Source organism: Onychostoma macrolepis, chromosome 19 (assembly GCF_012432095.1).
Source record: "Onychostoma macrolepis isolate SWU-2019 chromosome 19, ASM1243209v1, whole genome shotgun sequence".
Taxonomy (NCBI): domain Eukaryota; kingdom Metazoa; phylum Chordata; class Actinopteri; order Cypriniformes; family Cyprinidae; genus Onychostoma; species Onychostoma macrolepis.
The window spans coordinates 24926521-24939468 of NC_081173.1; the positions used below are offsets into that span (position 1 = coordinate 24926521).

Consider the following 12948-nt stretch of genomic DNA (forward strand, 5'->3'; position numbering starts at 1 on the left):
CTTACTTGTTCGCTTACTACTTAACTGCCTCAAGCATCACTGCATCTCATTCACCACCAATTATAACAGCATCACATTCTGCACCATCATCTGGGGGGTTTCTGGATGCTGAGTCACCACAGATGCTTGGTCTAACCACACATCCAGATTTACCGGTCCTACCCTCAATCGTTTGGAGCAATCAATGGATCATATGGACGCCAGTATATGAGGGATAGATAACCATGTTGATCAGATAACAATGTTACTCAATGAACCACCAATAGAATCTCCTCCGTTAACCCTATCCCAGAATTCCGAAATGATGTTCAAGAACTCCACCAGAGATGGAAGAACTCAAAGCCTGTGAATCAGAAATCCAAATATTCTGGTTAAAGCAAAAGAGAGAGGTTGAGAATGTCGCTTCCTTAAACGTGGACTAAGTGAATGCAAAGTGGCTTCAAACACAAGCGCATTGCTGAACTTCTTTGCATATGGTTGGAAAATCATTACCAAAGATAATTACGCTTGGTTTCAACTTCTACATGTGATTAACACTATGTTCAAACCAGGAAAACCTTCCAGTGACAAGTAATTTGTCTGTTCACACTAAAAAAGCAAATGCTGCATGACACATCACAATCACAGCCAATAAGAACAGTTGTGGTGTTTAATATAAAGCAAAGTGGAGTGAGATTTAGGACCAATGAGATTCCACTGTGGGCGAGGCTATGTAACACAATACCAAAATTGATACCAAGCAATGAAAATAATGTCAAACACATTGCAGTCTGATGACCTGACAGGAAAGGAACCTCATGACAAAATTAAGAGTGAAAGAAGAACAGAAACTCTTCAGAATGTTGCTAGTCATGAACCCAATGCAAAGAATCTCCTCCAGAGATTTTCCCTTCCTCTTTTCAACTCTGATAGTGTTCTCAAATCATAGCACATTTGTAGATGTGATGGATCTACTGTAGCGTTTTGTGAGGAACTCCCTGGACTGTAGACCAATTGCTCCCAATCAAATGAAATTACAACCAATTACTACTGAATGGCAGTAGATGGGCAGCAGTTGGTCCACTTTCAGTTTTTCTCCACATCTTGTTCTCTTCATCCAACATTCTCTCCCACACACCTTCTTTCCCCCAACACACAAGATTTTCCTTCCAAACCAGCGACCACACCAAATCCAAACCTCAGATTCAGTGGAACACTTAGCGAGGAGAGTTGGAAAACAGAGATGCTGCACAGGGGTGGCAAATGAGGACAATAAAACAGGCTGAAATTTCCCCTGGTTAATGCTGCCATGACAACAAGGAATTCTGAAACGGCTTTCTTCCTCGAAGGAACACGCATTGGTCATCTCGATTGGTCCGGGAGACTTCATTAGATGTTAGCGTATGTGCACTAACGACATAGAGGCTAATGGAAATTTAATGTGATCAGAGCTCTGGTTTTAATGGCCGTGGCAGCGCGAGCAGCATGTGGGTATAAATATCAGTACATGAGTGGGTAGCGCTTATTCACATAAACAAATTTAAATTGGAGCTGGACTGCGTGTACCTGTCCTAAAGAGCAGGGTCATTAGAAAATAGTCTAAGCTTCAGACTGTTCATTGGCCTTCTGATGCGTAATAATGCAACTGAAATGGCAAGAGCTGTCAAAATCCACTATTGCAATACACAGTTTGAATTTAATTCAAATTAAAAACACATACATAAAAAAGAAAGAAAGAAGAAACCTTTTGTTTAATACTCATTTTTAAAATATATATAGGCTATAAATATGTAACAAACAGGATGCAAAGGTTTATATATGTATAAATTGATATATACATATATTTTAGTGCTGTCATATCGCAATTAAAATCGCATCCAAAAGAAAGGTTTTTGTCTACATAATATGTATATACTGTGTACATTAACTATGTATATATAAATACAAACACATGCATGTATATATTTAAGAAAAATATTTTATGTTTATATATATATATATATATATATATATATACACAATATATATTTATGTATAATATAAAATATATAAATGTATATACATGTAAATATTTTCTAAATATATACTGTATGTGTGTGTGTATATTTATATATACATAATAAATACACAATACACACACATATGTTATGTAAACCAAAACGTTTATTTTGGATATGATTAATCCCGATTAATCATTTGACAGCACTCATAAATATATAAATATATAATATAATATATATATATATATATATATATATATATATAAATAAAATGATCTAATCTACAGTGACAAAACAGTTCAGTTTACAACATCCTGCTCTTCAGTATGAAGCATGTAAATCATCAGAGGCCACAGTGTCGCAGCGTAACACTGCTGTTAGTTTTCCACACCACGTGTTTTGGCAAATAACAGAGTAGGTGTCAAAAGGTTAAAGTAATTTGCCTGATAGCGTAGGACTTGTTATGGCATATAGAGGTTGAGTGCCCGTAAACCAGCCTGTCCGTCACACACACAAACACACACTAAAGAAAAAAACAGCATACAATCTAATACTAGGGAATTTAATTTAGGGAACAGTGGATCACTAAATCAGAGTGAAATGTCCAAACACTCAACAGAGCATTCGTACTTCCATCCCAGATCTGATTATAGCAGACAGCATCTCTGCTTTTATGTCAATCTGTGGGAATCACATGACTAAAGCATCTTATGCAACCTATATGTCTCCTGTCATGCATGCAGTAACACACCACCACATCCACAAAAACACAGAAAGAACAAAAGAACCATGCCGTTCAGGAGGAAATATCTGCAAGAATGTAGTGAACTTAGCACTTCCTTTGCATGTCTTTTATCTTGCCTCTTTGCACACACATAAATACTACTTCTTCTTTAGAAACTAACATCTGAGCATGCAAGTACTAAACACACACACTTCCGTGGAATTCACTCCAGGATTCCCTCGAATCCAGCAATCCCACGCTGTTCTACTGGGAGAAATGTAGCCAAAAACCTCAGTTGATTGTTCAAGGATTTCCACACAAAACCACACTGGATCAGTTTTGAGATTTAAACCCTTAAATTTTACAGCGGGACTGAAATAAAATCTGCCTAGAACATTTATGAGTTATCTGTCATGTCAAATTTGCACTTGGGAAAGCCTTTTGATTACATGTACAGTGACCTCTTGCAACATTTAAAAGGGTCATATCACATTTTAAATTTTTTTTTTCCAGCAAAGACATATTACATTGATCAAAAGTGACAGTAAGCAAATCTTTGACAGTAAGCTATTCTTCATATTAAGCAGCACAACTGTTTTCAACATTGATAGTAATTAGAAAAAAAAAAAAAAAACTTTTCTTGAGCACCCAAATTAGAATGATGTCTGAAGGATCACGTGACACTGAAGACTGGAATAATTGCTGCTGAAAATAAATTATCTATTTATTATTATTAATAAATTATCTATTTATATATATCTATAATTACTGCTGAAAATAAATTACTTTTTAAAATAGAAAACAGGTATTTTAAATTGCAATAATATTTCACTATAATACTGTTTTTACTGTATTGTTATTCAAATAAATGTAGCTCTGCTGTGCAAAAGACATCTTTCAAAGATGTTAAAAAAATCTTACTGACCACAAATTTTTGAGTTGTAATATATAATGTTAGACTATTTTTTTCATTAAAGTTCTCACATTTTACTTTTAACTTTTTCTTTTAATCATCTGTATTATTTTAACATAACTGGATCTGCCAAGTTTCTGTCCACTGAAGTTCAATCAATTTTTGGACTGTTTTGTGTTCTAAAAGTTTTCATTGTAGATCTCTGATACAGTATTTACCAAAATAAAATAAAATAAAATAAAAGAATTAAAGAAAATTTGTTTTATTATAATGCGGCCCTGTTAAATCATGACCTGAAGGTGAAACAATGCAAAGTTTAGTTGCAGCCCGATGACCAGAGAGCACCAGGAACCCTGGATGACGATACACAACACTGTTCATAGAGTGGAAAATGGTGCACAGAATGGTGTATATCCTCTGCTCGAGAAAAGTCCATCTTCAAGAGTTCACAGGGTTCCCAAGGTTTCCTTACAGGAAGCTCGGATGAGCCTGAAGCTACCAATCAGCACGCAGGAGACAAACAAGGGAGCTGCTTACCAGAAGCAGAGTCAGTAACCTTCCCCTCCTCATTACTGTCATAGCCCACACACTCTGCAACACAAACAAATATACACACACACTTCACTGCTGGACTACGGCATCTCAGACTGCATTACACAACACTCTGTCTTCATTAGCTGCATCATCACTTGCTGTCCAAACTTCCTCTTATCTTTCTCCTGAAATGAGTAATCTCTCCTTCTCTAATTCCCTGACTCCCCTGTTGAGACTCGAGATAAGATGAGCATGAGCGCAAGACATACAACATCCGGTTCTGCAGTGCTCCCAATAGTTTCATCTACACAAAATCATCAAACGACACAAGCAAAGATCCTGAAAACTGGAAGTGTTCTGAGGAGGCTCCAATAAGCCCCCTCAGGATCTGTCTTTCTAGGTGTTTCTCGTTTGAGAACAGCAGCACTTTTAGGAACGTCTGAAGAGTTTGTGTTAGATGTTTCTAGAGTCAGCGGCGGAGAACGGCACATTACTGATAAGGCGCAATACTGTGAGCCCGCGGCCGCTCTTAATAATGCATGACAATAAAGAGACGGCTGGAATCACAAAGAATGACAGAGACGTGAAGAGAAACACTTTCAAATGCAGAGCCGTACTTGAGCTTCCTACGTCTTCCTCAATAAATACTAAAAAAAAAAAAATAACAATATAAATCAATAAAGATTCACAAGTGGTGGAGCTGGACAAGGCTGAATAGAAGTTGAGTTTATCACAGAAAATTGATCAGCAAAGACATTTATAATGTTACAAAAGATTTCTATTTCAAATAAATGCTGTTCCTTTTAACTTTTTATTCATCAAAGAATCCTGACAAAAAATATATATCACGGATTCCACAGAAATTAGCAGCAATTGTTACAACACTGATATAAATAAATGTTTCTTGAGAGTGAGGGAGTAGGGTAATACCATGATCTGCTTTACAAACTTGAGAAACACTCTTTACTTGATTTAGGTATCTTTAAAATTTTATTTTATTTAAATTTTTATTTAAATTATTTTATGTATTTATTTATTATTTTATTTATTTATTTTTTCCCCTTCTTTTGTTCGGGGACGGGGTGATGGGAGGGAGAATAGGGTGTAAAATGTTTGCTGTGGTTACATGATTGTTACTTGCTGTGTAATCTGCTGTAATATATTGTTAAAAAAAAAAGTTTCTTGAGCAGAAAATCATCATATTAGAATGATTTCTGAAGGATCATGTTACACTGATGACTGGAGTAATGATGCTGAAAATTCAGCTTTGCATCACATAACTAAAAATATATATATTATTATTATTATTATTATTAATATTACATTTAATATTTAAGTTTTTGAATTTTAAAGTTCATTTTAGTGCAATGCACATGGACTTCAATTATAAGTGCATTGCTGCAAACGCAATTTTCGCCAAATTTACAACAACAAAACAATTATTTTCTTTGATAATCTACATTATGTCACAGATGCTGCACAGTTTAAATTGCATTTAGCTTTCAATAGAGGTCAGAAATAAGAACCACTGTTTGCAATGTTGACGGCAATATTTTTTATTTATCTTGAATCAATGTAATACACAGAATTATTCCTATTTGTAAGAAGATACAATTCTACTATTATATCTTTTATTAGTCTGACGGTGTGAAACAACTGTGGGTTGAGGATTGCAATGAGCCGTAAACTGAGTGAACTATTTTAAGATTGAAAAACCCATATATGGAAAAGACTTTGTTCAGGAGCTAGAAATACATGCATGACAAACTATTGATCACCTTCAAAGACACATATATGATAAAAGATACCTGTGCCAAAATACAACGGAGCATATATGGAATACTGTGGAACAGCTTCAGGCATATATATACGAGTGTTAAACAGACATTCTGGAGTTACCTTTGCAAACTGTAACTCGACTTTGTTGTATGGTCAATAAAGTCTACTGGCTTCAAAACCTCTCTAGCAATTTATTTTGAACAAGACATTCTACAACACTCTATGCAAAATAAGATTAATCTACTTTCCTGAGATTTCACACCACACTCCTAGATCATGACCTCCATGTCCCACCCACACACGCCACACGCATCTGTCAATGATATCCTGTGCACTAACATCTCAGTGTGCATCGAATCACACGTCTTACCCACCGAGAATGCTTACAAATCAGTACCATTTGTTGTCAGCTCCTCTCAAACACACACACACACACACACACACACACACGTGTGCGGTGAGATTGCCCCCGCAGGAAGTGGTGGGTGGATGCAGCAGTAGACGGAGCTGATAGTGAAGTCTGCGTGGGCACGCTGGTGAAAAATTGATCCAGTGCAGATCTTCAGTACAAACATACACCTCCTAGACTACAGTTATATTTATATCCCATAATGCAAACATGCAGAGAGAGCGCGAGACGACTGAGCGCATCATATTCAACTACATTTATCATATTCTTTACATTTTCTTACTTGGTTTTGGGAAAAGTAGTTAGGGTGCTCCTATGTGGTTGCTATGCAGTTGTGAGGGTGTTCTGGATTGTTGTCATAGTGGTTTTATATCTAGGGTGTTTGGGATGGTTGTCAGGGTGTTGCTATGTGGTTGCTCAGGAGTTCTGGATTGTTGTCAGGGTGATTTATATCTAGGTTGTTCTGGATGATTGTCAGGGGTGTTGCTATGGTGTTCAGGGTGGTTGTCATGGAGTTGCTATGTGAGGCTAGGTTGTTCTGGATTGTTGTCAGGGTGATTTTATATCTAGAGTGTTTGAGATGGTTGTCAGGGTGTTGCTATGCAATTGCTGGGGTGCTCTGAATTGTTGTCAGGGCGTTGCTATGCGGTGTGCTCTGGATGGTTAATAATGGATAAATCTCTATTTTGTTAAAAGGACAGTCGAGTTACTCCTGCGGTTCATGCTGAGATTTTTCACACCGACTCCCTTCATAAATTACCCTGCGTCTCTCAATGAAGGTTCCTGCTGGATCCAGCTGGGTGGGTGATTCATCTGCGCTGTCTCCATCTCACACACACACACACACACCTCATTCACAGCTTTAATTATTCATCAATGGCTGATCTACCTGAGACTACCACTTGTTGTGTTAAATAATTAATGAACACTAATGCTAAACAGACTAACAAAGAGAATCCGCATGGTAGATGTGTTTCCCGTCGCTGTTCACCTGCACTCGGAAGTGGGAGTCACTTTTACGCATTGCGCATCTTTACACACACACACGCGCCAATGATTAAACTCGCTCTGTTGCGCTGTGGATTCGCTCAAGAGCGAAAGGAGGATAAACAAAAAATGTGCTACATGTCTCATATTGATGCTGCAATGTTCACGGCTGTTCTTGCTAAAGAAATCACGCCACTGGAAACGGGAAGGTTCGGCGGTCGAATATGAGCTTTTGTGCAAAATAGCATGCTCCTGTTTTTAGCTCCCATAAAGAGGAATTGAAAACAAACCCAGTGCATTACAGTCTGACACCACAGCTCCCAGCCAAAGCACTGTATTAAAATAAAGAGTAGACAAACAACAATGAACTTCAAGAAATGAAATGGGGAATACAAACACAAAATTGTCAAAAACAGTATTGGCCACTCCATAATACAATCCGTTTGCTGAATACAAACATTACCAACAAGCACATCTGAAAATTAGAAATATTAATAAATTATTTTCAATTATTATATTGTGGCAGTTGTCTAATTTGACCGAAAATATTTCACGATTTAACCAAAAATAAAAAAAGCAACTCTGACAGAAGTTTCATACAGCAAAAGCAGTTTCATATTATTTATATAAAACAGCACCATATGACATCAAAGTTGTTAATGCAAACTTACATACTGAAATTACCACGTCTAAGAAAGAGAATTTAAGAAGACAATTTACTATAAACAGGCTGCTAATTAATTAGAAACATACAACTTTTTTCACATTTCAGATGTGGAAGTTAAACCTCAAGAATCTGCTTAAAACAGGGAAACACGAGTGTGAACTGACAATGACACGAAGCTACCCTGACTCAAAAATTAGGCCATTTACCATCAAGTCAATATTTCACCTTTTTTTCAACCATATATGTGCAACCCAGATGTGAAAAGCAACAGGTTACGTTTTGTTTTTTTAGAATGATTTTTTCAAATGATTGAATATTTTCAGATTCCAGTGTTTATTTAATTTTAATTATATGTTATTTTTAATTACATAAATTTCTTCATTATATTAATCAAATTGGATAATCAGTTTTAAAATATGACATTCACCCAAACACACACACCAAAAGTAAAACCAACTTAAGTTCAGAACTACGAAAATTAATAACATTTACCTTTTCACCCTTTTAACATTTTCAAGAGAAATAAAGAGATCCGTGAAACAAAACGGACCCCTAAAAGAAAAATGGTTTGTAATAGCAATAACAATTGAAACAGAACCCTAATTACAGAATCAGTATATTTTCAGAATTAAAAATTAAAGATTGGCAAACCTGTTTTCTTTGGCCACAGCTGATATGTTTGAATCTGTGATACTTCTCTGAAGTGAGTTTTCATATCCTCATTGTGTCGGGATAATAAATCGCATCCAGAGTGATCTGGAACGGAGTGCAGCAGTGTGTGCGTGTGTGTGGCTGTCCGTTTACAGCCGTCTGTCTGACTGACAGCAGAATAGCTGCTCCCTGTCGGCTCCCATAACATCAGTTTCTCTTATTGCACTTTGGCACTTAACAGTGGACAGAGCATGCAAACACACACACACACACACACACAGACAGACATGTGTTAATTCAGTAAAGACACAGTACTCACTCTTTCTGACTTTCCAGGGTTATTATATAGTTAACTAAAACTAAAAGATTTTTGTTACTCAAAATAACTAATTTTAACTGAAACAAAATAAAATATAAAACCCTAAGCTTAATTTATTTCAGCTGGTTTCGAAGGCAGCATTTCTCAATTTAATTTAGTTTAACTTGCTACACTAAAAATCTTAATAACAAAAATTTATAATGATAAATAAACAACCAAATAATAATAAACATGACAAATAAACACCTAAATTACTCAACTTTAACTAAAATGAAAAAACACAAAATATTATCAAAACTGTAATAGTATCTCAATGAGACTAACATAACACTGAGTTTTTGTACATTTTTGTAAATATAAGAATCATAAAAACAGGCATCAATCTTCTGACAAAACTGTCAAATTACTATAAGGCAGTAATAGAAAATATAATGATTAATAAATAAATGTAATTTTAATATATCATAATTTTTACATTACAGTAAGTCAAATTTGAAAGTGAGATGAGCCCGTTTGTCATGGGGGAAAAAATGTTGCAAAAATAAAATGGGTTTTATTTATTTTTTTAATGCAAAATACAATTTCTGAAATTTCTGGGGTGAAATATGACCTACATACACTCGACAGATTTTCTGGGAGTCATCCAACTGGCTTGTGAAAGCATGAAACAAAAGAGTGTGTGTGTGTCTGTGTGTGTGTCTTCTTCCTTTAAGAAGAGTCCTGCTTGCCCAGTTAAAGCAACCACACAAAATAGGAGGCACTTGTGTAAATGTGACCATGCACCGCAGGCATTCAACCACACACACACAAGCGGAGTCACGCGGTGTCCCTGTGGAGTGGACGGGGAATCCCTGTCAGGGCAGGCCGAGCCGTTCCTGACCAAACAAACAGATGATGTCATCATTAGCTGGAGCTCAGCGTGGGCGATCCTGTTCTATCCTGCCTCACACAATCCCTTCTTTATGAGCGAGACTCTCTCTTGGACTTCTCTTTTGCTTTCTCTTTCTCTCGGGCAGGTTTAACCCTCTAAGCACTGGGCTGATCCCACTGTGGACATTACAGTAAACATGATTCCACAGGATAAACTTAATGAGTGAATCTCACAAAAACAAGTCCAGGTCACATTTTAACCCAAAATCGAAATAAAAACAATACAATAAAATAAATGTTTTGCATTAAAAATTAAGCAACAAATAATAAAAATTTTAAAAACGACATGTTTAGGGTTTATGGTTATTTGCATAAAATTATGCACAATTACAGAAAGCATAATAATGTATAATTACATATACTGTAAAATAAATAATAATTTTTGTATTTTTGATTTTATGACAATTGAGCACATAATTAAGGTTATCATAAGGTCTCATTAGTTGCAACTAATGAGCAACACATTTGTAACAGTATTCATCAATCTTTGTTAATGTTAGTTAATAAAATAAACTGCTCATTTGTAGTTCAAGTCAGCTGAGGTCCATTAAATAATATTAACAGAAAAAAAAAATATTGTAATAAAATGTTGAACATTAACTAGCATTAATAAATGCTTTAGAAGAACTGTTAGTTCATATTAACTAATGTAGTTATCTAATATTAACTAAACAGACATGCTCTGGACAGGTTTCATGAGATTCACACAAAAAAGGTTTGATTTAAAAAAAAGGGAAACAACTTTGGTCGACACCACCTCTCCTCTTCACAAAGTCCTTCCTGACCGCTTTTCTGATATTCTGCACTGGACAGAACAGCAAAAACTCCATGACGCTTGGCAAAGGAAATTGGTGTCACTTCCAATCAGCGCTCGGTTTGGAAACGGACACGGCCTAATCCGAGATCTAAATAGTCAGGATAACAAGATTGCAGTTTGTAATTTGTTTTTGGAAAAAAGAAGCTCTCAGCCCCGATTGTTCTGGAAACGTTTCTGTGTGAGCATTTGTATGAACACCCTAAAAAAATAGTTTCCAATCAGCACAAAAAACAGCCTGCAGAATCTTGCACAAAGAATGTTTTATTCTATAACTCCATCAAAAGTTCTGGGGATTTAAAGAACCCAGAATCCCAAACTCTGTTCTGAAGAACCTATAAAGCAAACCATATAGGCAACCAAGCAACCTGTTATTTTTCAGAGTTCACACACGTATCACACACACACTCAAACCTTATCGGCTCACAATTACATAAACGCGTTCTCGTTTAGGCTACATATGAATAAAAGGTAAATGCAAGTGCGAAAACAAACAAACACGTAGGAAATCCCCATATTACACTTTTATAAGATGTTAATACTTTCATATTGGGGAAATTTTGGCAGGTTAGCCAAAGCCCCTCATTGGTTAGTTAAAAATACTGTTAAACGAGGCGATTGTTACAGACATGGTAAACCAACACCCTAAGTGTCACTACAAGCAAACCTTTGATGAGGGCAGTATATTAAGTTGTACGTTTAAAGAGTCTATAGATCCTTCCTTCAAAATGAGGGTCTGTGGAATTATTTGCCAGTTTTATCATCTATTGAAAATCATACATCCAGCTTAGAAAAGTAGTAGCAAACTAGCAATGTCCTTAGAACCTAACGAGGCTAGAAATGAACATACCTGTGCTTTAACCCACCTGTTTTACACACATTTTGAAAGGAAATCACTCTTTCTCTCACTCCCTCAGACTGAATCCAGCTTTGCAATGAGTCTCTTTGCATATGAATCTGAAACTGATCTGAATGTGACAAAAGGACAGTTTGAATAATAAGAAAGAGAAAAGGCCTCACAGTGGAGGCAGAAAACTCTCTTCCATCACCGTTTCCTTTCAGAGGCGCTCTGTGAGAGAATTGCGGAGTTTGTGTCGAATGCAGCTGTCATCGCGACTGTATCGCACCAACACAAAAGCACATTCACTCCCGTCCTTTATGCCGCTGAGGTTTTTCATCCCTACTTCCAGTGAAGCAAAAGAATCCAGCTCTCATCAAAAATTAATATTACCGTATGAAAAGAAGAAAAGGGCAATGCATTCTTTTGAAAGCTGGCGTGCCATTTACGGTAATTACACAACGTCTTGTAGACGGACTGTTTAACGCAGTAAAGACTGGCTTTCACTGGAGAATCCTTTTCAGACTTTATTTGTATTTATTTTCTGGGATTATGCTACTTTGTATCGGCAAAAACAGCAGAATGGAACACAGCCTGCAATCAAACCTGTGACGCCCACATAAGCACCACTGATCCGCAATATTTTTCAAAAAGGATTCAGACTTCAAAATTGAAAAAAATACCTAAATAAATAAATAATCATTTTATGCTGCAATTATGCATTAAATTGTTTAAAAGTGCCCGTAAAGTCATTTATGATTTTACAAAAGATTTCTATTCCAAGTAAATGCTGTTCTTTTGAATTGTAAGGAAAATATCTGGGTTTCCATAAAAATATTAAACAGAACAACTTCATAATAACAATAAAAAAATGTTTCTTAAGTACCAATTTAGCATACTACAATGATTTCTGAAGACTGGCTTAAAAGGCTGCTGAAAATTTATCTTTGCATCACAGAAATAAATTACATTTTAAAATATTTTAAAATAGAAAAGGTATTTTAAAGTGTAATAATATTACAAATAATATAACAAACAAATGCAGCCTTGGTGGTTTCAAAAACATTTAAAAATTGTATATTCTTTTATATTAAAAAATAATACTGCATAATGCACTCACTTTTGTATGAACTTTACACGAAACAGCTTACATTATGAAAACAGTTCCAATACATGACATCATTACTTTAACAAGGCCATTTGAAGAAAAAAAAAAAAACACAAGCATTTCTTTGATAGAATCGAGGGCAGGATTTCTCTGGCCCTTATGCAAACGCATTAAATAAAGCGGAACCTCTCATGTCACTCTCCACCTCCTCCCTCTCGAAACATCAATCTCTCTACGCAGCGCCCGCCGACAACTACAACCCTCACTAGCTACTGCTAATGTGAAAGAGAATTTGT

The 12948-nt window shown here is 35.9% G+C and overlaps 1 protein-coding gene across 7 annotated transcripts in view; it reads right to left on the reverse strand.

Moving 5' to 3' along the window:
• Positions 1–12948, reverse strand: part of hivep1 (HIVEP zinc finger 1) — an 80416-nt gene that overhangs the window by 16934 nt on the left and 50534 nt on the right. For 2 of the 7 annotated variants that reach the window (XM_058752893.1, XM_058752900.1), the window contains exon 1: positions 11573–11672. The exons of 4 other annotated variants lie outside the window; for them this stretch is intronic. In XM_058752893.1, the coding sequence (XP_058608876.1) occupies positions 11573–11657 (85 nt within the window). In that variant the 5' untranslated portion in view covers positions 11658–11672. Of the gene's footprint in view, positions 1–8643; positions 8723–11572; positions 11673–12948 lie in introns of those variants that run through there. One more of the 7 variants, XM_058752894.1, reaches the window with a different exon arrangement.